The 23,649-nt window shown below is 36.9% G+C and overlaps 1 protein-coding gene across 7 annotated transcripts in view; it reads right to left on the bottom strand.

The window, feature by feature from the left end:
• Positions 1-2,189: 2,189 nt before the first annotated feature.
• The window catches only part of NIPA2 (NIPA magnesium transporter 2), a 25,966-nt gene continuing 4,506 nt past the window's right edge, over positions 2,190-23,649 (bottom strand). For all 7 annotated transcript variants that reach the window (XM_077774601.1, XM_077774603.1, XM_077774600.1 and 4 more), the window contains 5 exons: positions 19,518-19,749; positions 18,018-18,074; positions 9,215-9,305; positions 7,450-7,610; positions 2,190-3,681 (listed from right to left, as the gene is read on the bottom strand). In XM_077774601.1, the coding sequence (XP_077630727.1) occupies positions 3,050-3,681; positions 7,450-7,610; positions 9,215-9,305; positions 18,018-18,074; positions 19,518-19,656 (1,080 nt within the window). In that variant the 5' untranslated portion in view covers positions 19,657-19,749 and the 3' untranslated portion in view covers positions 2,190-3,049. The remainder of the gene's footprint in view (positions 3,682-7,449; positions 7,611-9,214; positions 9,306-18,017; positions 18,075-19,517; positions 19,750-23,649) is intronic.

Below are 23,649 nucleotides of genomic sequence, written 5' to 3'. Positions count from 1 at the left end.
GGGAGAAATGGTGGGGGTAAGGGAGAGAGGCAAACCATGAGAGACTCTTGAATGTTGAGAACAAACTGAGGACTCATGGTTGTGGGGGGGGGGAAGGGGGGGGATGGGCATGGGGGGGGGCACTTGTGGGGATGGGCACCGGGTGTTATATGGAAACCAACCTGACAATAAACTATCTTTAAAAAAAAAAGATTGCCCTTTTCTTATAGTATTACTAAGATATTTGTAAACTGATGCAAACTCTATCAGTTTTACCATTTGTTTTTTGACCTTTCCTTTGTTCTTGGGCATCCAGGAGTGACTGAGGAATATCATATATATCCCACCTGTGGGTGGTGGATGTGCTACCTTGTACTTTGCCCTCAGCCTGCTTTATGGTTCCTCATCAACTCCAAAACCTCATCATGACCAATTAGAGGCTATAGTGCTATGAGCTCCAGGACGATAAACATTTGCCTAAACTTATAGTAATCTAAATATCGAAGATCAATCTTTCCTTGAGGTAAATACACCTCATAGAATGCTTATGGAAACTGGATTGTCAAAGGAGGAATTGAGGATTGAGGACCATGAACTCTTTCAGGAGCTTAATAATTCTAATCAACAGTATCACAAGATCCAAATAAGTATGAAAGAGGGAGGAAAAGCCATAATAAAATTAATTTTAAAAATACATATAGATGACCAGACATGTCAGGGATTGTGTTGGATGGCTACAGTATGCCTTTCCTTCCCATGGTGTGATCTTCTCTCTAGGAGGCATTGCATTTAAAATATTAATGTTTGTTGGTATGGTAGTCTTTTTATATGTCATTCATAGATGCTATTGCATATGCCAGAAAAATAAGACATCCAAGAAAATTTTGCTGGCCAGACATTCCAAACACTCTCCCATTATTTCAGACCTCTGGCTCAACCTCTGAACCTGTCGACTGCAGTTCCCCTATTATCCACCCCCTTCAGCAGGAAGTAATGGCAGTGAGGAGTCAACATGTTCAAAGGGGGAATATGATAGGAAAAGATAGGATTCAGTAAACAGAGAGGGAAAAGTTAGGACCCAAGGTCCCTGGGTAGGGAAAAACATACTTTGGAATAATACTGGGAGTGTCTGAGCACAGCAAACCCCCTCAGGTCTTAAGGTTCCTTTAAAGAATGTAACAGACACTACCTACTTCATCTTAGGTTTCCCTCAGGAATTGGGACAACTCAGCTCCTAGAGCTACCAAGCCAATAAGTTTCCTGGGAAGGAACAGGGGGAGGGATAGGCAGGCTGACTAGAATCTTACAAATTTCTGTACCTTTTGCCTAAAATAACCTATTATTGGAAGATAAACCTGTGAGGAGGAGACCCAACAGTTGAATATGTTTGAGTGAGGCTTCGAAAATAAAGGAAATATAAATGAAAACGCAATCAACTTAGAAGAGGGATTGTGAGAAGGGAGAGGATTCATTTTCAGAAACACCAAATAAAAGCTGTGCTTATTTATGTGTAGGTTGTAGGTTTACTATCTATTGGATATGTATAACCCACACCCCCTCCACCCACCACAATGAAGTCTCAAACCTTTGGACACTTCACTTCCTGGTTTGGGGGCTGCAAGTGCCAAAGAACAAAGGGAGGGGAGACTGAAAGTCTCTGCAACACCTCAGGGAATGTAATGTACATTTGTTCCAATCAGACTACTTCTTGCCTTACTATTTGCATAGGCAATGTCGAAAGACTGTAATCTTTGTAGTACTCAGCCAATGAGGAACCAGGGGAGGGACTTGCATGCTAGAAAATAAATCCGTCTGCTATAATTGCCCTGAGTGTCTTTTGCTCTTTCAAGAACATTGATTAAAACCTCACTTCAGGTGCTCTGAGACTCCACGTCCCTCCTTTGATTGGGTTCGTGGGCCTATTTCTCAGGATAAAAAATGTCTACAGTGGACAGTGGCAACTGTCAACTTACTTTTTTAAGGCCAACGGCTATGATGATCTGCTCTGAAGCTAGATGGAGCTCATTACACTATTCTACCTTTTTTGCATAGATTTCAAAATTTCCATAAGCAGTTTTCCATGGTTGTTTTTAAAAGGTTGAAATACATAGTGGTCTACACAAATGCTTAAGTAAAATATCTGGTACAAAGAAACCATATTTTACAAACATCTTAAGTGTGTACTAAGTAAGCATTCAGAGTTAGAAAAGAACTGTTTCAATTTTTCTTTTTATTATAACATGAACTAAATTTAAGAAATTAGTTTTTTGACTTTATTTCCCAGAGTTGTTAGAAGATCTAAATGACAATATAACTCATTATGAAAATATACTGAAAAGTACAAGAGCTGATGTAAAATGGTAATCAAGGTTCCAGATATCAAGGGATTAGAGTAAGTGAAGAATGAAACTGGTCAGGCTGCAGCCTGACAGACACGAGATGCACTGGTTTAGCAAAGTGCCATCAAGGAATAGGAAGACCATCAAATGTGTGGTAGTAAGTCACAGGGTAAGAAACACTGCCATCAGGAAACTTCCTACCCTTTTTTGTTTTGTAAATAAGTTTTTCTTCATTTAATAACTTAGGTTTCTCTTTAACATTTCAAAATTAAATAAGTCATCAAACAAGATTCACTTTTACATGTAAGGTAAATCACAGGATAATGTATTAGGAAAATTTTGTTCCTTTTTAAATCAAAAAGCTTTCAGATGGTCAGGGATTGATGGAGTGGGGATGACAAATGTACATTTCAGATTTTCATCACCAATGAAAAAATAAAGCATTTTATAGACTTAAAACTGTCAGTGCATTTAGATTTTGGTAAAGGAAAAGTTAAAATACCTCTATAATAATACAATGTTAATAGAAATTGGCCACGTACTGAGGTCATTTAGTGAGCTACCATCATGTAAATATAAGAAAAGTAATTTCTTGGTCCAAATCAGTGAAGCTTTAAAAAAGATTGTCTCTAGAGAACATTTTTTGAGAACAATGTTTTTTTCAGACACATTCTGATACTCAAATTCACTTTATAACACAATTATAGATTAACCTTTTAATTACATTTTTCTTAAAAAGCTGTGAGATTTCCATTTCTTCGGGAGACATTTTCAGCACTGTGTTGTTCAATTCCACAGGTTAAGCTTTCTTCATTATTAAGAACTTCATACATGTTAGACAGATTGCCATTCATTGCTTTTTCGTCTTTCCGAAAAGACACAGGGAGACTTGCTAGACTAAAGCTGACATCTTTAAAGGCATGCAACAAAAATATTCCCACAATGATTGTAAAGAAGCCACTCAAAGTACCAATGACATCATCAACAGGCATATCTTGCCACTCCTTAAAAAGAATAGCTGAACAAGTTAAAACTGATGTTGTAAAGAATACATAATATATTGGAGTCACAATGGAAGTGTTGAATATATCCAGGGCCCTGTTCAGGTAATTAATCTGTGTGCTCACACAGATTATAAGGCTCAGCAGCAGAATCCAGGCCAGAGGATGTTGCAGCACAGGCTTTCCAGCAAACAGCTCTTTGATAGCAATGCCCAGGCCCTTAACACAAGAGACTGAAAACGCTCCAATTACGGAACAGATTGTTATGTACACAAGAATGTTTGTCTGTCCATGGCGAGGTCCCACCACGAAGATTAAGATCAATGACACAATGACCACAAGTGTTGCAAAGACCACAAATCCTGGAGGAGGCAAGAAAAGGCTTATTTAGTAAATGTGTAAGTATTAAAAGAAATCCCTGAGAATCCAAAACTCAACAGGGAAGGAGAAAAGGTGTGGTCCTAAAGTAAGTATTAGCTTTCTTTTGCTGCCCTAGCAAAAGCACACTCATAAAAATATTAGTTAAATGTATACATTGGAAGATTACACTGTGCTTCATATTCACAAACTGTTATACCACTAACATTTTTACCATAGCATGTTAGGCCCCATGATAATTAGACCATAGAAAACAGATCAGGCTGATTCAAAGCCACCTATTCTAGAAGATCTTGCTACTTCCTACCCATTGGGATGCTCTAATTCCAAGGTTGGAAACAATGAGAAACTAGTAGAGAGAAATTATGAGACGACGCAACAATTTATAGATGCTAAAAAGAACAGCTGTTATAAAGTTCTTCCTAGAAGGAGTACATTTTAAAAATATTTAGAGACAACCACAGGGGTCAACAGCAAATCATTAAGAGAATCTGAACATCAGGGTTCTCATTGAATATGGAGAACTGAACTTAGCATGGTAATAGCTAACTGTGTAGCACCTGGGGCCAGGCACTTTTCTCAGCAATTTGCACTGATTAATTCATTTAATCCTCACATCTACCCAATAATGTCAATATTATCTATCATCTGCATTTTAGGATGCACAGATTTAAGATTGAGCACAGAAGTCACTCCTTAAATTCTCGTAATAAAATAAATAGCAATAGGATTCTTAAAGAAGCAAACATACAAAAACAAGTACAGGTAAAGGAGATGACAGTCATATTATGGAAGCCAAAAAGCAGAACTGATAAAGCATATCTATGAAAGCTGAGTCCCACATCAGCAGTGATCAAAGACTAGAACATAACTCAGTTTGCAGCACAAAACATTCCAAAGATACAATGTGTCTCTGGAAGTAGGGTTAGGGGAGACTGAAAAACAGGAGGCCTGGCTGAAAGTCTATTAAATTAAAGAAGAATTAAGATCTCAGGATTCCTATTCAGCATCTGAGTGACTGTTCTTCCTGCCACAGTGAACTGGAAAACTCTGGGCCAGTTGAATGTGGAGGTACTACACTAAAGCAGGAGGTTGAGGTAAGGTCTATGTCTATGATGTTAACTCCCCCTGTCCCACTCAACTGCCATGACTCAGGCAGCCAAGCAGGATACTTTGCTTGGGATTTGACAAGCCTGACTTTCAGAAGGCAGCCAAGGATAACCAGGAGAGACATCAAAACAAACATAAAAAGACAAGAGGAAATACCAGGGCAACTGAAGCAATCAGAACTTGAAGGGGGAAAAACTGGAGAAAAAGGTAAGGTCAACACTCACCTCTGCTTTCTTCCTTGTGATAACTGCCAGTTCTAGAGCAGGGAATAAAGATGGGCATAAAGCCCAATAGAAAGTGGTGACTTGGGGCATGTGGAAGTTTCAGTAGACTAGGCAAAAACAAACCTTGGAATTTTGGGATGCCTAAGTAGCTAGGACACAATGGGCCAAGATTCCAGGAAGGAAGGAAGTGAAGACAAGTGAGCCCAAATTTCTGTGTGCAACTCCCCTTAAGGCATTTGTGGGCACAGAAGTTGCATGTGCCTAGGTGAGAGAAGCCAAGTGGACAGCCTGGTGAAAAAGCCAGATAGCTGAGTGAAGAGGCCTGCAGTCTTGGAATGCTAACACAGACACTGCCATTCAAAGTTCACCAAGGTGGAAGGTCCAAGTAAACATCCCAGGCTATCAGCTGAGAAAAAGGACTTTGATCAAGAATAAAAGCAAAATGGAAAGACACCAGTCCCTACAAAGACAGAAGAACACGTTAAGTTAAAGGTAATCTCTACTCGTAACTGCCCGAAAGAAGAAATTTAGGTTCTCTCTAAAGGAATAAAATATCATTTAGAGCCTTTAAACTTTTTATTTTTTTAATGTCTTTTTTTTATTTATTTCTAGAAGAGAGAGAGAGAGACAGCGTGAGCAGGGGAGGGTCAGAGAGAGAGGGAGTCACAGACTGAAACAGGCTCCAGGCTCCGAGCTGGCAGTCAGCACAGAGCCCGACGCGGGGCTCGAACCCACGAACCGCGAGATCATGACCTAAGCGAAAGTCGGACGCTTAACTGACTAAGCCACCCAGGAGCCCCTAAACTTTTTAATATTGTATGCCCAGCATTTAACTGAAATTGCCAAAAGACAAAACTAAATGACTGAAAGCAAAAGAAAAAATGGAGCCCACAAATAATCTTGATGTTGAAGTTTGCAGAAAAAAATGTTATTAAAAAAAAATTGTTTTTTAATGTTTTATTTAGTTTTGAGAGAGAGACAGAGACAGCATGAGAAGGGGAGGGTCAGAGAAAGAGGGAGACACAGAATCTGAAACAGGCTCCAGGCTCTGAGCTAGCTGTCAGCACAGAGCCCAATTCGGGGCTCAAACCCACGAACTGTGAGATCATGACCTTAGCTGAAGTCGGATGCTTAACTGACTGAGCCACCTAGGCGCCCCAGAGAAAAAAATTTTAAATGACCAGGACTCTCTCAGGACTTGCTGCACACCACCATGCATGTAGTTGACAATATTGTACCATACCTATGTGAAATGCTGAGAGGGTGAATTTTGTGTTGTGTTTAACACACACACATATACACACACACACACCCCAAAGAATAAAAGGAAGCTCTTGGAAATTAAACATGAAATAGCAGAAATAAAACTCAAAAGAGCTAGAAGACAAAACTGAGGAAATCTCCCAGGACACAGAGCTAAAAAGAAAAATGGTTAAAAACAGGGGGAAAATATATGTGAAAACTCATGGTATAGTCAAGGATCCAATCAATAGAAGAATAAGAAGTTCACAAAGAGAAAATACATCAAAAGGCAAACTGATTTCCTAGAGTGAGAGACACATTTCCAGATTTTAAAAAGTCCATCAAGTACCTAGCACAATGAATAAAATTGGCCCACAAAGAGGACATCCTAAAGGTTTCTAAAGATAAAAGATGGGTCACATATAAAAGGTAGAGAATCAACTGTGTTTTTCTTAGCGGCAACACTGGAAGTGACAATACAATTTTTATATATACAAGATCTCAAAAAGTCTCATCTTTTCTGTGCCTTTCTTCTCTCCTACAACAGTGGCTCCAACCAAAATGAATGAGCAAACCCAGGATTCATAGCCAAGAAAAAACAGAAAGTGGAGGGGATCCTCTAAGATGCTGATGAAGGAAAATTTAGAATGACAAATGTGCTAGTAGTCTCAAGATACCAGTCTAGACTAAGGCCAACTGAGGCTCTGGGAGAGATTTCCAGAAGAGATGAAACTGCAGAATACCTAATATGTTTGAAATTACTGAGGAAGAGAATTAAGACCACTGGAGAATAGCTTCAAGATGGACTGATAAATTCACAGAAAAGTTATCAAACAATATCAGTGAAGGAAAAATAATCACAATGTATCATATGTATAAACTGGGAATAAAAGTTATGTAGTGATTATAATGTAAATAAATCATTTAAACAAAACTAAGTATATACAACAGGTAGTAGATACAACAGATGATGCCTAAAGCCAAAGAGAGTAACAGTAATATAAGCATATTATTTAGAGACAAAGAGTTAAAGAACAAAATAAACAAGAGAATAGGGTCTGAAAGGGGAGGAAAACAACCACTATTTTTCATAATAAACCATGTAGAACAATTTGCCTCTTTACATGCACATATAATTTTAGTTAAAATAAAGATACAGCTTTTCTTATTTCTTACCTGGATCTCCTAGCTTGTGAGACATTTCATTTAAAGTCTCGATCTCTTCTTCTTTTGGAGCATGAATGACCATAACTGTAGATCCTAGAATACTTAACAAGCATCCAATTTTCCCATGAAGATTAAGTCTTTCATTTAGAAAGTATGAAGAAAGAATGGCACTAAAATGGTGGAAAGGAGTGTACAACATTAATCAGTCACTTTTCTCATATTTAAATATCAACACAACTCAGAATTTTAAGTTATTGAAAAACTAAAGCACTGACTTGTAACGATTCTGGCTTTCAGACAAAGCTAAAACGAAAGTTTCCAGTGATACACTAAACCAGCATAGTTACGATATTTCTACTGTAGAAAATCAATATGAAATTTACATTAAATGGAGCTGTGGCACAAATTTATAGCCTAAGAATATAGGTCCAAACCAAATTTTATGCTTAAATTTTCTCAACTTATTTATCTATATTGATTGATGCGTACTTCCTACGTGTCGTGTAATTCTATATAATTTGCCTATTAATTATCAAGTTAAAAAAAATTTTTTGATGTTTATTTTTGAGAGACAGAGAGAGAGACAAGAGCATGAGCAGGGAAGGGGCAGAGAGGGAGGGAGGCCCAGAATCCGAAGCAGGCTCCAGGTTCTGGGCTGTCAGCACAGAGCCCAACATGGGGCTGGAACTCACCAACGGTGAGATCATGACCTGAGCCACAGTTGGATGCTAAACTGACTGAGCCACAAAGTTACCCCTAAATTATCAAATTTTAATACATTATAGCCATTTTAATCCAAATTAAAAAAACATATAATGTAAACCTATAATTATAATGGCATAAGATACAAAAAATTAAGGGTAAAAAACAATGTACCATAATATATATTACATAGTATCTTGAATATATATGTAATTTACATATAATATCAATTTATATATGTATACAAATTATCTTGGAGGAAGAAAATTTTAAAAATCTTGTTAATCGGGGCGCCTGGGTGGCTTAGTCGGTTGAACGTCCGACTTTCGCTTAGGTCGTGATCTCGTGGTTCGTGGGTTCGAGCCCCGCGTCGGGCTCTGTGCTGACTGCCAGCTCAGAGCCTGGAGCCTGTTTCAGTCTGTGACTCCCTCTCTCTCTGACCCTCCCCTGCTCACGCTGTCTCTCTCTCTCTCTCCTAGAAATAAATAAAACATTAAAAAAAAAATTTTTTTTAAAAAAATAAAAAACTTGTTAATCAACTTTGAGAATAGTAGCCAAGTTTCAATATGGGCTTAGCTGTTGGGGCTAAGCATTAAGATAACTGAAAAAGAACAAGTCTTGGACTGCTCCAAATGAGTACCCCAAATCAGGCTTCAGAGACACATAATCTTGCATCTAATCATTGATTTTCTGTAGTAGGTATAGAAACTGATTTATCATCAACCATCATCTATCAAAGTGCACATGTCTCAAATGATAAATGTTCTAACAAGTCCAACTTGAAATTTTTTTTTCCAACTTGAAATTTTAAAAAATTGTAATAAAAACAATCACTGGCTCTGAGTACAAGCAAGAAAAGCATAGAAGCATTTTCTCCGACAAACTGACAGCATGCCTATGCACAAATGATAACCCTTTAAAAGCAAATTAATACACATCTTTAAAAAAAGTTCTCAAGATTGTTTAAATGTAAATTATTCTGAGCATGTATAATTAGATGGTACTGAATACTTCATGGACTAAAATACCGACTGCTGTTTCTACATATGAAATGTAGTGTAGTGTACCTTACCTTACTAAGACGCTGAGAGCTCCTAACGGAGTCACTAGGGTGGCTGGTGCAAAGGCATATGCAGCAAAGTTGGCCACCTCACCTGCTCCCACTTGGGAGATAGACAACAAAAGAAACTCTCAGATAGGTACAAATCACTGAGAATGGAAATGCCTGCATTTTATTTTCATATAGAGTTGACCCATGAACTGAACAGGAGTTTAAGCTTTTTCCACTTACATATACATTTTTAACCACTGTAGATGTATTCTGTATGATTTTCTTAAAAATATTTTCTCTAGTTTATTAAGAATACAGTATATGATACATATAATATACAAAATACATGTTAATCAACCATTTACATTATTGGTTAAACCTTCTGGTCAATAGTACACTAATAGTAAAGTTCTTAGGGAATCAAAAGTTATTTGCAGATTGTCAGTTGCACAGGGGGTTGGTGCCACTAACTCCCATGTTGTTGAAGGGTCAACTATATACATATATACAACTATATACATATAAAAATAAATAAATATTTTTAAAAATTTATTTTTGAGTACTATTTCAGTTGTACTCAGTAATTTCTGTATTTTCTCCCAGCTATTCATAAAGGTCTCCTATAAATTATCAACATTAACGTTCAAACCAATTAGAAACAAATCTGTAATTTTAACTGGAAGAGATCTAATTTATCTTACATATAGACTTTTTAAAATTAAAATTTGATACCCATACCCTGTGACAAAAAACAATTAAAAGCAACTAAAACTGTTGTAAAAGTACTTCTCCCAAGTCTTTTTCACTAGCTTTTTCTTTTGTTAAAAGTCAACTATTATATTCAAAATACATCCATAGGTACCTACAATGTGCCAGATGCTGTTATAGGATCAGCGAATAAAGCAGTGAGAAAAACAAAGATACTCTTCTCCTAAAATTTACATTTTGTGAGGGAAAACAGGCAAAATACAAGTCAAGTGGATAGCCATGGAGTGTAGAAAAATGAAGTGACTGGGGCACCTGGGTGGCTCAGTCAGTTAAGCGTCTGACTTTGCCTCAGGTCATGACCTTGCAGTTCACAAGTTCAAGCCCCATGTGGGCTTTGTGCTGACAGTTCAAAGCCTGGAGCCTGCTCTGAATTCTGTGTCTCTCTCTCTCTGTCCCTCCCCCACTTTCTCTGTCTCTAAAAAATAAAATAAACATTAAAAAAAAAAAATAAAGAAAAACGAAGTGACAGAAAGGAATGTAGTGCTGAGGGCAGGATCGTGGTGCCAAACATGGGCACTCTGATAGGAAACTTAACCAGCCTGGTATGAAGTGAAATATTTACCTGCAGCTATCTGGGGGGAGAACTTCCCAATCAGGGAGTATACAGCAAGAAAAACCTGACTCAAGGCTGTTTCATGTCTGAACAGCAAGGAAGGCAGGATGGCTTCAGTAGAATGAGCAAGAGGAGAGTAGCCCAGGAGTCAGAGGTAGCCAGGGCCATCTGGTACAAGTCCTTTGAGAGTCCTGATAAGGATTTCATCTGAGTTGAAGAGCCACTGGGTATTCTCATGGGGAAGGATGTGATCTTATAGAAAGATCACTCATGGCTACTGTGTTTTCCAAAATGGTTATACCAAATTTCACTTAACAGAGCTCCTTTGTCCCACTTGGTGGTACTGTCAGATTTAAAAATTTGCTAATCTGTTAATGGGGATTGGGATTATTTTATAATTCTTTCAATTTGCATTTCCCTTTTGCATGTGTTGGCTGGACAAGTAAAATCTTTTTGTGAAGCAGCTGGTCAATTTTTTTTGTCTGCAGTAAAGTTACTTGTTTTCTCTTACTGATTTGAGGTAAGTTCTTATATAATTTGGATGTAAATCTGTGGGTTAAAATTTTCCCTAGGCAGGAGTCCTTGACAAAGTGGTGGGGGGCGTGTGTGTGTATCCATAACATAGATGAAGGGGTTAGCCTAAAGCAGTAGGAGGACGTTTTTCTTTGTAACAAGAGGGATGAGAAAGAAGGTAAGGTTTCAGATTTGGTGTGAGAAATGGAGGGAGTTCTTGATGGCTTTTATTAGCTCTCTCAAGTAGAAGACCTATCACTATTTGAGAGTATGGAAACCAGTGGAGTTGGAGTTAAGAGGGAAATAGAGAAGGTTTAAAACAGACTCACTGATACTTATTTTATTTTTATGTATTTATTTTGAGAGAGAGAGAGAGAGAGGTAGAGAGAGAGAGAGACAGAGAGAGAATTCCAAGCAGGCTCTGCGCTATCAGCACAAAGCTCAACGTGGGGCTCAATCTCAAACTGTGAGGTAATGACCTGGGACAAAATCAAAAGTCAGATGCTTAACCGACTGAGGCACCGAGGTGCCCCTTATTAAAAATTTTAATGTATATGTATTTGCAACCTCCCTTTCCCCAAAGACTCACTGATTTTTAGGGCAGTTTAACTATTCTGCCTGACACCACAACAGTCGATTATGTCATTATACATTTGTCCAAACCTACAGAATGTACATCAAGAGTAAACCCAAATGTAAATTATGGACTTTGGGTGATTGTTATGTGTCAGTGTAGGTTCATTATCTGTAGAAAGTGCACCACTCTGGTGAGGGGTATTGCTAATGGGGGAAGCTGTGCATGTGTATGGGCTGGGAGCATATGGGTAATCTCTGTACCTTCTCCTCAATACTGCTTTTTAAACCAGAAACTGCTCTAAAAAAATAAAGTTAACTTAAGAAAAACCAGAAAAAAAAAAAAAACATAAATAAAAGGAAAAATTTCCCTAGGCCTGTAATAGAGTGTGCTAATACAAAGCCCTGGAACTGGAGGAGTTTCAGAATACTAGAGAGTTGCAAGGATATGATGAAATGGAACTAGCAGCAAAGAGGAATCAAAGTTACATGAGAAAATCCCATCAAAGAATGAATATTGATAAACTACTGTCTGGAATACTTTTGTATTGTTTTATATTAACCCCTTTTTCCACAGTGTTGGCAATTTGATGTCCATGAGATATCAACTTAATAAAATATTTAGTAGGATTCTGAGTTAAAAAACCAGAACATTACAATCATTTTTGCCACATTCTGTAATTTGCCTTTTCATTCTCTAAGATCTCTTGATGGTGCTTCCTACTTGTTGAGAAATGTTATTTTATTTTTCTATTTTAATTCCAGTACAGTTAACATACAGTATTGTTAGTTTCAGGTATTCAATTTGATTTGACAATTCTATACATTACTCAGTGCTCATCTTTTACATTAAAAAAATAATTGTTTTAGTTTTTAGAGAAAGCAAATGAGTGGGGAAGAGGAGCAGAGGGAGAGAGCAGACACGGAGCTTGATCCCACAACTCCAAGACCATGATCTGAGCCAAAATCAAAAACAGGACACTCAATGAACTGAGTCATCCAGGCACCCCTTAAGTGTACTTTGAATACCCTTCACCTATTTCACTCATTTCTTTTTTTTTTTTTTTTTAATATTTTTATTTATTTCTAGGAGAGAGAGAGAGACAGCGTGAGCAGGGGAGGGTCACAGAGAGAGGGAGTCACAGACTGAAACAGAATCCAGGCTCCGAGCTGGCAGTCAGCACAGAGCCCGACGCGGGGCTCGAACCCACAAACCGCGAGATCATGACCTAAGCGAAAGTCGGACGCTTAACCGACTAAGCCACCCAGGCGCCCCATTCACTCATTTCTTATATGGGAGATCTTTCTCGAAATTCTTTATCCTTTAAATTCTTTAGCGTTCTCTTTCACATTTAAGTTTATAAACCATCTAGAGTTGATCTTTATGTATGGAGTGAGGTCGAAATCAAAGTTTATATTTTTCCATATGGGTTGGTACAATAATATATACTGAAAAGCACATTTCTCTATTTCAATACCATCTTTGCAATAAATATACTGTTTTTGGTTCTGTTTTAGGGTTTTCCATTCCTTTCTATTGGTCTATGTATTTTGGCACAGTACCATACTCAGTGTAGCTTGATAATAAACCTTAATACCTAGTAGAGTAAGTCCTTTCACCTCTTCTTAAGAATATCTTTGCTTTAGGGGCACCTGGGTGGCTCAGTTGGTTAAGCAGCCAACTTTGGCTCAGGTAATGATCTCATAGTTTGTAAGTTTGATCCCCATATTGGGCTCTGTGTTGACTGCTGGAGCTTGGAGCCTGCTTTAGATTCTGTGTGTGTGTCTCTCTGCCCCTCTCCTGCTCATACTCTCTCAAAAATAAATATTTTAAAAAAGAATATTTCTGCTTTATGTGGACTTCTGAATTACCATTCAAATTTTTAAATCAATTTACCATGTAGCACATAAGCACCTACAGTTTTAAATGGAATAGCACTTAATCTGTCACTATGGAGAGAAATGTTGACTTTCCAATAATGAATCTTTCCAACCCCTGAAAATAATATATCCGTGTATTTGTCTTTTTCTCAGTAAGCGTTCATTTTTTCCATGGGTATCTTTCGCATCTCTTGTTAGATTTAGAATTAAGTAATTCCAGTTTTTAAGAATTATATGCAAATGGCACCATTTTAACATTTCATTTTCTAGTTGTTGCTGGTAATACAGAAACACAATTAAGTTTTGGATGTTGACTTTGTAACCCAACATCACTCTGCTAAATCTTAATTTTATAATTTATCTGTATATAATTTGGAATTTTTATACCCACAATCATATAATCAGTAAATAACAAGTTTATATATTTCTTTCTAATTCTATTTCCACCCCATTGCCTTACTGCATTTGTTAAGAAATTCTTTCAAAATACTGAAAGAATAACAAGAGATCATTTGTTTGTTCCCTGTTTCAAAAAGAAAGCCTTCAATATTTTGTTTTGTTGTTTATTTTGATTGTTTTGGTTTTGTTGGTCTTGAAATTACTTATTTGAAATTTTTTTAGTTATGAATAGTTGCTCAATTAAAATTCAGTAAACTGAAATGATCATTAATTTTTCTCCTTTAATTTGTTAACATCATTAGTTACAGTGATTGGTTTTCGAAAGCTATGCCAACTTTGCATCCCTAGAATAAATCTGATTTGTTCAACATTTAGGATTTTTGCATATATGTTCACAAATGAGACTATTTTTCCTTATACTGTCTGAGTCAGGTTTTGGTATTAGGATTATGCTAGCTTTTGTAGAAGAGAGGGGGAATGCATACCCTTTTTTCTCTTATTAGGAAATTACTCAGTTGCAGTGTTGCTTTTAAAAATGACCACAGAACTTGCCAATGAAACCATCTGGGCCCAAGCCCTAATATATGCAAAGTTTTTAAAACTACAGATCCAACTGTATTAAGTTAGAAGAATATTTACCTATTTTATCTAAGTTTTTATATTTTCTGAGATAAAACTGTTCAAACATCCTGTTGATATTTACAAAACTCTAGTTACATCACGAGTTACTCTGCCTGTTCCTTTTTTCCATCAGTTTAAACAAAAAGTTTATTTAGATCACCAACCAAATGTTGGTTTTAATACCTTTTGTTTTCTATTTAATTTTAGCTCTTTACTTCCTTCTACATTTTGGGGTTTATTTTGCCATTCTTTTTCTTTTTTCTTGAACTAGATGCCTCCCCTTTCTTATTTTTAATTATGTTTATTTAAAACTGTAAATTTTAATTATTTCAGTAATAGTCCACAAGTTATGATATTTTGCATTTGGCACCAACATATTTTCTAGTTTTCATTCTGACTTTTTTGAACTATGGAGTACATTATTTCTAAATTTCCACACATGGGGATTTTTATATTCTTTTTGTTACCGATTTCTAATGTAACTATAATAATCTATGAAAATATTCCACTCAATCCTNCTGGCAAATAGTCCATTTGTTATAAATATTATATATTTATATTATATAAATTTTCCTTCCATATGCCCTTGAAAACAATGTAGATCAGTGACATGTCCAAGAAGTTTGTTAAATTTGCTCTTCAAATGTTCTATACAGTTAACAATTTTACTCTGCTTACCCTATAAGTAAAGGTGTTATATTAATATTTCACCATATGGTTATTGGATTTGTCTATTTCTATTGCTGTGTCAACTGCTGTTTTCAATATTTCAAGGCTATATTATTAAATAAAGTTAGAACTGTTAAAGCTTCCTGATGAATTGAACCTTTTATCTTTATAAAATAATTCTCTATCTACAGTATTACTTTTTGCTTTGAAGTATATTTTATCTAGCACACTCATCAATCTCAACTTTCTTCAGGTGTTTTTCCATCTTTCTCTTTCAGCCATTCTATATCCTTGTTTTATATGTGCATCTTGTAAAAGACATGTAATTTTTGTTATTTGTTTTTATAATTCCAATATAATAATCTTGTGCTGATTCCCATTCTTAGCAGCACATGACTCTGATCCTTATTAGCCCTATTCAAAAGTTCACTCTCTCTCCTGCCTGCTCTAAAGTCTGCAATTACATCTAGAGCAGAAGTGTCTCCAGCTTATCATTCTGAGATTTCCGCCTTTGTCTGATCTTGGCTAGGTAATTCATTACATATTCAATCTTTCATGCTTTTAAGAGGTTGTTTTTTATATTCTATCCAACTTTTTAACTTGTTTTCAGCATATCTTATCAGTTCTACCTCAAAACAAAATTCAGAATTCTACCACTTCTTAACATACTCACTGCAACTCCCTTGGGTCCATGCCATCACCACCTCTTAACCTGATTATTTCAACAGCCTCCCACCTGGTTTTCTTGCTTCTTCTCCTATGTGGTCTATTCCTCAACACAGCCGTCTGAGAGATCTTATTAAAACCTAAAGCATATCATGTCACCCTTTTGCTCAAGTCTCCAGTGACTTCCCACACATTAAAGTCAGAGTCCTTTCTGTATTGTACAAGACCCACCCTCATTATTTCTCTAAACTTATCCCCTGCTACTTCCCCCACATTCACTCTCTTGCTGTTCTTCCCTCTTTAATGTTACCTGAAGCTTTAATAATCTAGTGCTGCATAAGAAAGCACTGTAAAATTTGGTAGCTTAAAACAAAAGCCATATTTTCTAATGGTCAGGATCTCATGGTTTCTCATAATTTCTGTTGGTCAAGATTTCAAAGATATAAATTAGGACTACAGTTATCTGAAGGCTGGATTTCTGAGTAAGCAATCCAAGCAATCAAGGCAAAGCCACATGCCTTTTGGTGACTTGGCCTCAGAAGTAACACATTATCACTTCTTTTGCATTCTATCACAATGGGCCAGCACTCATTCAGTGTGAGGGGATTATACAAAAATGTGAATACAGGGGGCGAAAATCATTGTGGGATGTCTTGCAGGCTGCCTATCACACTTCAAAAGGTCAGGCATGGTTCACCTCATGGCCTTCATATTTACTATTTCCTCCTGCTTAAAATGTTCCTTCCCCCAATATTCATATGGCTAGCCCCTTCATTTCCTTTACATCTTTTATCCATCTATCCTTCATGTTACATCCCTTCCCTACTTTACTCCTAGCAAATTTTGGCATTTATCACTAACACACACATTTTAATTTCTTTATCTTGCTTATTATTATTTGTCTTCCATCTAGAATATTAAGTCTTATGTGTGCAAGGGTTTTTCTGTTTGTTAGAACAGTTTATCTGCAGCACCTGCAACAATTCCAGGCATACAAGAAACAATCAAAAATATCTGTTGAATGAATAGTCATATTAGTCTCTTTGTTATTTCAGTTGCTCTTAAGCTTATAAAGAACAGTTAGATAATTTAATCCTCAATAGTTTGAAGGCTCAGTCTTAGATATCATTTTTTCTATTTACTTTTTTTTTTTTTTAACATTTATTTATTTTTAAGAGAGAGACAGAGTACAAGTAGAAGAGGGGCAGAGAGGGAGGGAGACACAGAATCTGAAGCAGGCTCCAGGCTCTGAGCTGTCAGCACAGAGCCTGATGCAGGGCTTGAACTCACCAAATGAGAGATCATGACCCGAGCTAAAGATTGATGCTTAACTGACTGAGACACCTAGGCACCCCTCTATGTACTTTTTTAAAGGTAATCATCAAAATAAGTATGGACACTCTTATCAAATGGATACCTCTTTTCCAATTTGGAATGAAAGTCAATGAAGGGGGAGGAATTAAAAATGGGATGGTTTCTACAATCTTTCTTTTTAAGTTTATTTGTTTATTTTGAGAGAGCAACAAAGAATGGGCAAAGAGGAGGGGGGAGAGAGAATCCTAAGCAGGCTCTACACTGTTGGCGCAGAGCCAACAATCCCACGAACTATGAGATTACAACCTGAGCTGAAATCAAGAGTCAGATGCTTAGCCAACTGAGCCACCCAGGTACCCCTCTATGATCTTTTACTATCAAAGTTATCTTCTTAAACTGAGAATTAAAAAATGCACAGATGTAGTAAACATTTTTTAATCAGACAGGTAAAACAAAGACTTCTCATTCAAATTAAACTATTAAATTGCTTGCTAAATGACTTTTACTGACTTAAGTTTTACACATTTTGAGTATTTTTCATTAAAAAACCAGAATTTAAGAGTGCCTGGGTGGCTTAGTCAGTTAAGCATTTGACTTAGGCTCAGGTCATGATCTCATGGTTCTTGAGTTTGAGCCTCGCATCGGGCTCTGCTGGCAGCTTGGAGCATGGAGCCTACTTCAGATTCTGTCTCCCCCTCTCTCTGCCCTTTCCCCACCTGCTCTCTCTGTTCCAAAAATAAACATAAAATTTAAAAAATAAAAGCAAAGAATTTAAAGTTTTAAAATGTGCTAGTAATATGAGGCTGTACTAGTATATGCATATTTTAATATACAATTCTGTTTTCTTGAAATGTTCTCTATACATACTTGATAGCAATCCAGCCCACCACAACCATTCTTTAAGATATGCATGGCCACCTTGACCTGTGAATGAAAAAATTATTTCACTTTTTGGGAAGATTATCAGACTCTTATAAATTTATGACAACAGCAATGACAGATTTTAAAACATCTTATTTGTTAATGATTATTACTTTGAATAAAGGTTCCATCATGACTGTATAAGGGGATTTCTTAGATAGTATTTTTATGATTTTCTTAGAAAAGGGGATGAGGTAATGAGAATGTTACAATTTTTAGGTTTGCACAATACTACAAACCTCATTCCTTGATAGAAGGAATTAATCCTTATATTCAGCCCATACTTCATTCTTTTGTTTCGTGAACTCAGCTTCAATAAACCAAGTAAAGAAGATGAACAAGTAAGAAGTAGCCCAGCTTCAAATGAATTAGTCTGAAAGTGGATAAGCCGTATAGATGTGGGTTAGCCCCATTTATGAGGCAGTTACTTGGAGAAAGGGATCTTATATTGACCATACATAAAAAGTCAGCATTAATCACAATCTGCAGCTACCAGGATGCTCACCCTCCTTTTCTACTTGACTTTCTTCCCAATAAAACTGATAAAATCAGGAAGCAGCTAGTACTTAAGCCATTGTCCAAAAGAAAAAGTCAATGCAAATGAACATTTTGACAAACATATCATGGACAATGAATGTACCTGTCTTAGGACAAGAATGAAGAATATACTTGTTCTAACAATATATGCCATTATGCTCTCCTTTGCCCACTAACCTCTGAGGCTACTATTTTTAGATGGTTTGATTAGCTCTGGCCATAAAGATGGCAAAGAGAGGTGTTTTTTGCTTTGTTTTGTTTTTACAACCAAAGCAGGTCTTCCTGTGAGGTCAGAACCAGATCTAGAACTAAAGTAGAGGCTTACTGATGAAACACGGCTAGGATGCAACATAATGCTATTGTGAATGCACCAAAGTGCAGTTAATTCATATCAAGTATCCCCCAAGATCTTGTGACTTGTCAGGAGTTTCTGAGGAAACAACCTATAGTACTCTTTAGAAATTCACTGAGCAGAGTACTCTTCCACTTCTCTTTTCTTCCTACCAATTGAGATTATCAGGAAAAATGTCTTAAGGTAAGATTTCTATTATACTAGACAAAAAAAATCCTAGCTTTCAGTAAAATTCAGATTCTATTCATAAGCCCTTATTTCCTTCTCTGCAGAAATATCAAATTTAAGATAAGATTGGATGCTAAATTGGACACTGGTCCCTTATTTCCATTTTGATAATAACTGTAGGAGAGAATAGTTAGCTTACACTGACATTGTCTCGCTTTTATTTTTCTCATTACAAAACTGATGTTTGATTCTCTATAAACATTTACAAGCCTTGCATAGTTCAAAGTTTCAAATATACTAACTAGGAATAAAGATGTGGTCGCCTTCCATCAAAGCACCTAAGTAACAAGCATACACTGATACCATTTAAGTCACAGGGCAGAGCCTACCTGCTCTCATGGAGCCTTTCCTGGCAAGGCGCAGAAGACCTTTTTTTTTCAAAATGAAACTCCCGCCAATGAAAATGCTGGAGCTCATAGCCAATCCCAAACCAATGTAAAAGTCATATTTTCCACGCCCCTGGATCATTTCGTTTGTTACTGAAGAAGTTCTTGTGAATCACATTGATCACAAAACAGAGAAACCACTGGTATTAGAGGCAGGATTATGCAGTCTTCAAATCTAAACAATGCAAAACAAAATGAGATTTTCAGAGAATGATGATGTTAGTCCAAATGCAACTCAAAAATTACTCCATTTATCTTCTCATAAATATTTTCATTACTACTATTAATAATATATTTACTATTTACAATTTACCACTAATGTAATTCTATATCTTCCAGTTATGGTAAAAGATAGGATCATACTCAAAATCAAACTCAGGGCGCCTGGGTGGCTCAGTTGGTTAGGTGTCCGGCTTCGGCTCAGGTCATGACCTCAAAGTTCCTGAGTTCGAGCCCCGCATTAGGCTCTGTGCTGACAGCTAGCTCAGAGCCTGGAGCCTGTTTCAGATTCTGTGTCTCCCTCCCTGTCTGACCCTCCCCTGCTCACACTGTCTCTCTCTCTCTCTCAGAAATAAATAAAACATTAAAAGGAAATTTAAAAACCAAACTCATAGAATCAGGGAACAGACTGGTGGCTACCAGAGGCAGGGATAGAGGGGTGACAGAAATGGGGGAAGGTGGCCAAAAGATATAAACAAAAAATTGGGGGGATATAATGTACAGTATGGTGACTACAGTTAAAAATACCGTATTGTATATCTGAAAGTGGCTAAGAAAGATCTTAAAAGTTCTCATCACAAGAAAAAAATGTGTAATTGTATGAAGTGATGTTAACTGAATTTATTGTGATGATCATTTTATAATACATACATATATACAATCATTATGTTATACCTTAAGCTAATACAATGTTTTATGTCAGGGATTACTCAATAAAGCTGAAAGAAATTAAAATAATACTGTTTATATGCTGATATTAAATTTAAAATTTAAATTAGTTTTATAAGGTCTAGTTTCATATTTAAATAATGGTTCCAGTCTTAGTTGACAGTCCAAAGTAACAAAACTTTGATAAGAAAAAATATTCTACAGAATGAAAATCAGGCATAAAGATATACAAACTTAGTTTATAAATACATTTACCAGTTTCACATGTCATTTTTGAATAATCTATACAGAGAAATTAAAAATTTTCTCACCCATACACTTTCTTCTTAGAAATATATGTAGATATAAGCAAATGGTAATTTATTTCTTATTTAGCTTATTTGGGGGTGTGTAGAGAGAAGACAGCTTTCACATTAGTTAGCAGAGGATGATAATTCTAGTAGACAGATATTTCCACGGTTCAAGTGTGATACTGGTGGACTTTTTGGAGAACATGAGGGCCATAGATCTAGAGGGCTCAAGCCACAAGACCAGACAGGGAGCAGAGGCTTACCAAAGACTGCACACTTTTTTTCAAATGTCAAACTCATGAACTCTGCTGACAAATGAACTAAAGCAAAGTGCAGAAAGTAGAGGGAAAGATATTACTCAACAAGAAAGTTTATGATTAGGGGTGCCTGTGTGGCTCAGTCTGTGAAGCGTCTGACATTGGCTCAGGTCATGATCTCACGGTCTGTGGGTTCAAGCCCCACATCGGGTTCTGTGCTGACAGCTCAGAGCCTGGAGCCTGTTTCAGATTCTGTATCTCCCTCTCTCTCTGTCCCTCCCCGACTCATGCTGTCTGTCTCAAAAAAAAAAAAAAAGGTTTGTGATTAGTTATAACTTACTGCTAGCCCAACTTTCTGGCAGGTCTTAAGATTTTTAGTCCCACAATTAAACTACTGAGTTCCAGAACTAATCTACAATTCAGTCAGGATCCTCACTCATTAACCCTTGCCAACTAGCCAACTTTTTCCATTGTTCAAGTTATGAGATTCTGGTCTTTAGCAAAAGCAATTTAACTTCCTAACCACCTAGTCCCTCAATTACTTCATCCATTCCCTCAAACACTATTCACCAAACATAAGCATTAAGCATTATGCATTATATTAAGCTCTATGGATAAAATGGTGATAGCTAAATTTTAGTCTTCCATGGGAAGACAGACAAAAGACTGTCAAGTAATGGGTGATACTGTTCTATAACAATGGTAAAAAGGGGCCAAAGGGGCAAGTGTTTAGATTTGCCTGTTGAGTCACATTATGGTTCCCAGAACACTTCATAAGAATAGTCCTTCCCAACCCACTGATTTGGGACTTGGCTCCGTGGCTTGCTTTGGCCAATGTGGGGGTATGTGTAAGTGACAGGAGTGCCAGTTCTAAGTCTAGACCTAAAAAGGACCTTTATATCTCTGCTTGCCCCTTTGCACCCTGCCATCGCCCTATGCACAGCAAAACACACAAAGTCATCCCTGCTGACTTAATGAACCATGACTACAATCATAAATGCTACATGCTACTGGAATAACTAATTCCCATCAGATTTTTGAAAAACCAAAACTTGTCTGCAGAAATGGGAATCAGTGGTAAAGATGGGTGGCAGGCACACAGGGGCTCAGTATATTATTCTTTCNCATGACCCAAGCGAAAGTCGGACGCCCAACCGACTAAGCCACCCAGGCGCCCCAACCATATTAATGTTTTTTAAAACACATGTTATAGTGCTCAAGAGCTGCAGAGATGTCAGGATAGAAACCAACAAGTCCCAAAAGCAAAGTCACCCCACGATCTGGGATAAGAAAATATTGAAACATGGAAAGAACGTAAAACATTCAAGTCAGGGAGGTGCTCTGAGTTTTGTTAAGTATCAGTCACACACAATATGGATGAGATTAGCTGTCTAACTGAAGCCTTTCCAGGACTGATCTTTCTCATAAGGGGAGAAGTATCCCTAGCCCTCTGAATGCCACACTCCTAAGGCAAGAAAACGCATTGAGAAAGGTCCTAGGAATGGAATTTGGAGACTCAGTCTGGGTGCATGGTCTTGCTTGAGTCACAAGAAAAGAAAGAAGCTTAACAATCTGTAAAGTTACTGATTTTTAAATATGAAATAAAATAAGCTATTGGTCTCTTTATGTGCCACACACTGGTAAGTCTCAAATTCAGCTTGCCTTTGGAATAATTCTGGACTGTGACGATCAGTTATGTACAGAGACATAAACATATGCAGGGACTAGGGAGGCAGAGAATTTGGGAATAAAATGATTAGCAGAAAGAATTACTTCTATAGACTATAAGGGCACCTGGGTGACTCAGTGGGTTAAGCGTCTGACTTTGGCTCAGGTCATGATCTCATGGTTCATGAGTCTGAGCCCCACATCTGGCTCTGTGCTGACAGCTAGCTCAGAACCTGGAGCCTGCTTCAGATTCTGTGTCTCCGTCTCTCTCTGCCCCTCCCCTGTTCACGCACTCTCTCTTAAAAATAAATATAAAAAAAAAAGTAAACTCTAAAAAGATGATGACAACAAAAAAAGTGTGCTTAATGGTATTCTCAGCACACTCTAAATGACTGACTTAACCATGTTTATGACCCAGTCTCCCTCACTAGATTGCCAGGTGTTGGGCTCCTACAGCTTCAAAATATGTCTTAATATCGGTTTTCTGGGTGAATACAGATGAATGGAATACTTATAATTGGCCCTAAAAATAAAGCTGCATCATTTAGATCAGCTTCCTAAAATGTAAAAACTGTTTTTACAGCCTATAAGCTTAAGAACTGTAAAAAGTTGTCAACTTCCCAGTTGTATGCTGGGAAGTGACAGTAATATATGTAAGTGAAAATGCAAAGGTAACAGTAATAAAGTCTGGGAAGATGGGAATAAAGAAATCTAGCTACCAAACACATTTCAACCCACTCAGCAGTCCATAAACAAGGGTCACCTAACATTAAAGCACCCCCAACTGAAATCAGCTCCTTTGACGATTATCACCATGAAGCACGTGTTCTTAATTATCATTCAAATTCTACTAAGGAAGTGACTACCTAAAGTTCCCTGGTCCATAAACCTACCTTTTATTTTATTTTATTTTATTTTATTTTATTTTATTTTATTTTTTTAAAGTTTTTTTTAAATTTTTTTTTACATGTT

Source organism: Crocuta crocuta, unplaced genomic scaffold, assembly GCF_008692635.1.
Source record: "Crocuta crocuta isolate KB4526 unplaced genomic scaffold, BGI_CrCroc_1.0 scaffold469, whole genome shotgun sequence".
Lineage (NCBI taxonomy): Eukaryota > Metazoa > Chordata > Mammalia > Carnivora > Hyaenidae > Crocuta > Crocuta crocuta.
Note: the sequence above shows the minus strand (reverse complement) of the source record. Positions and strands in the feature narration are given on the sequence as shown.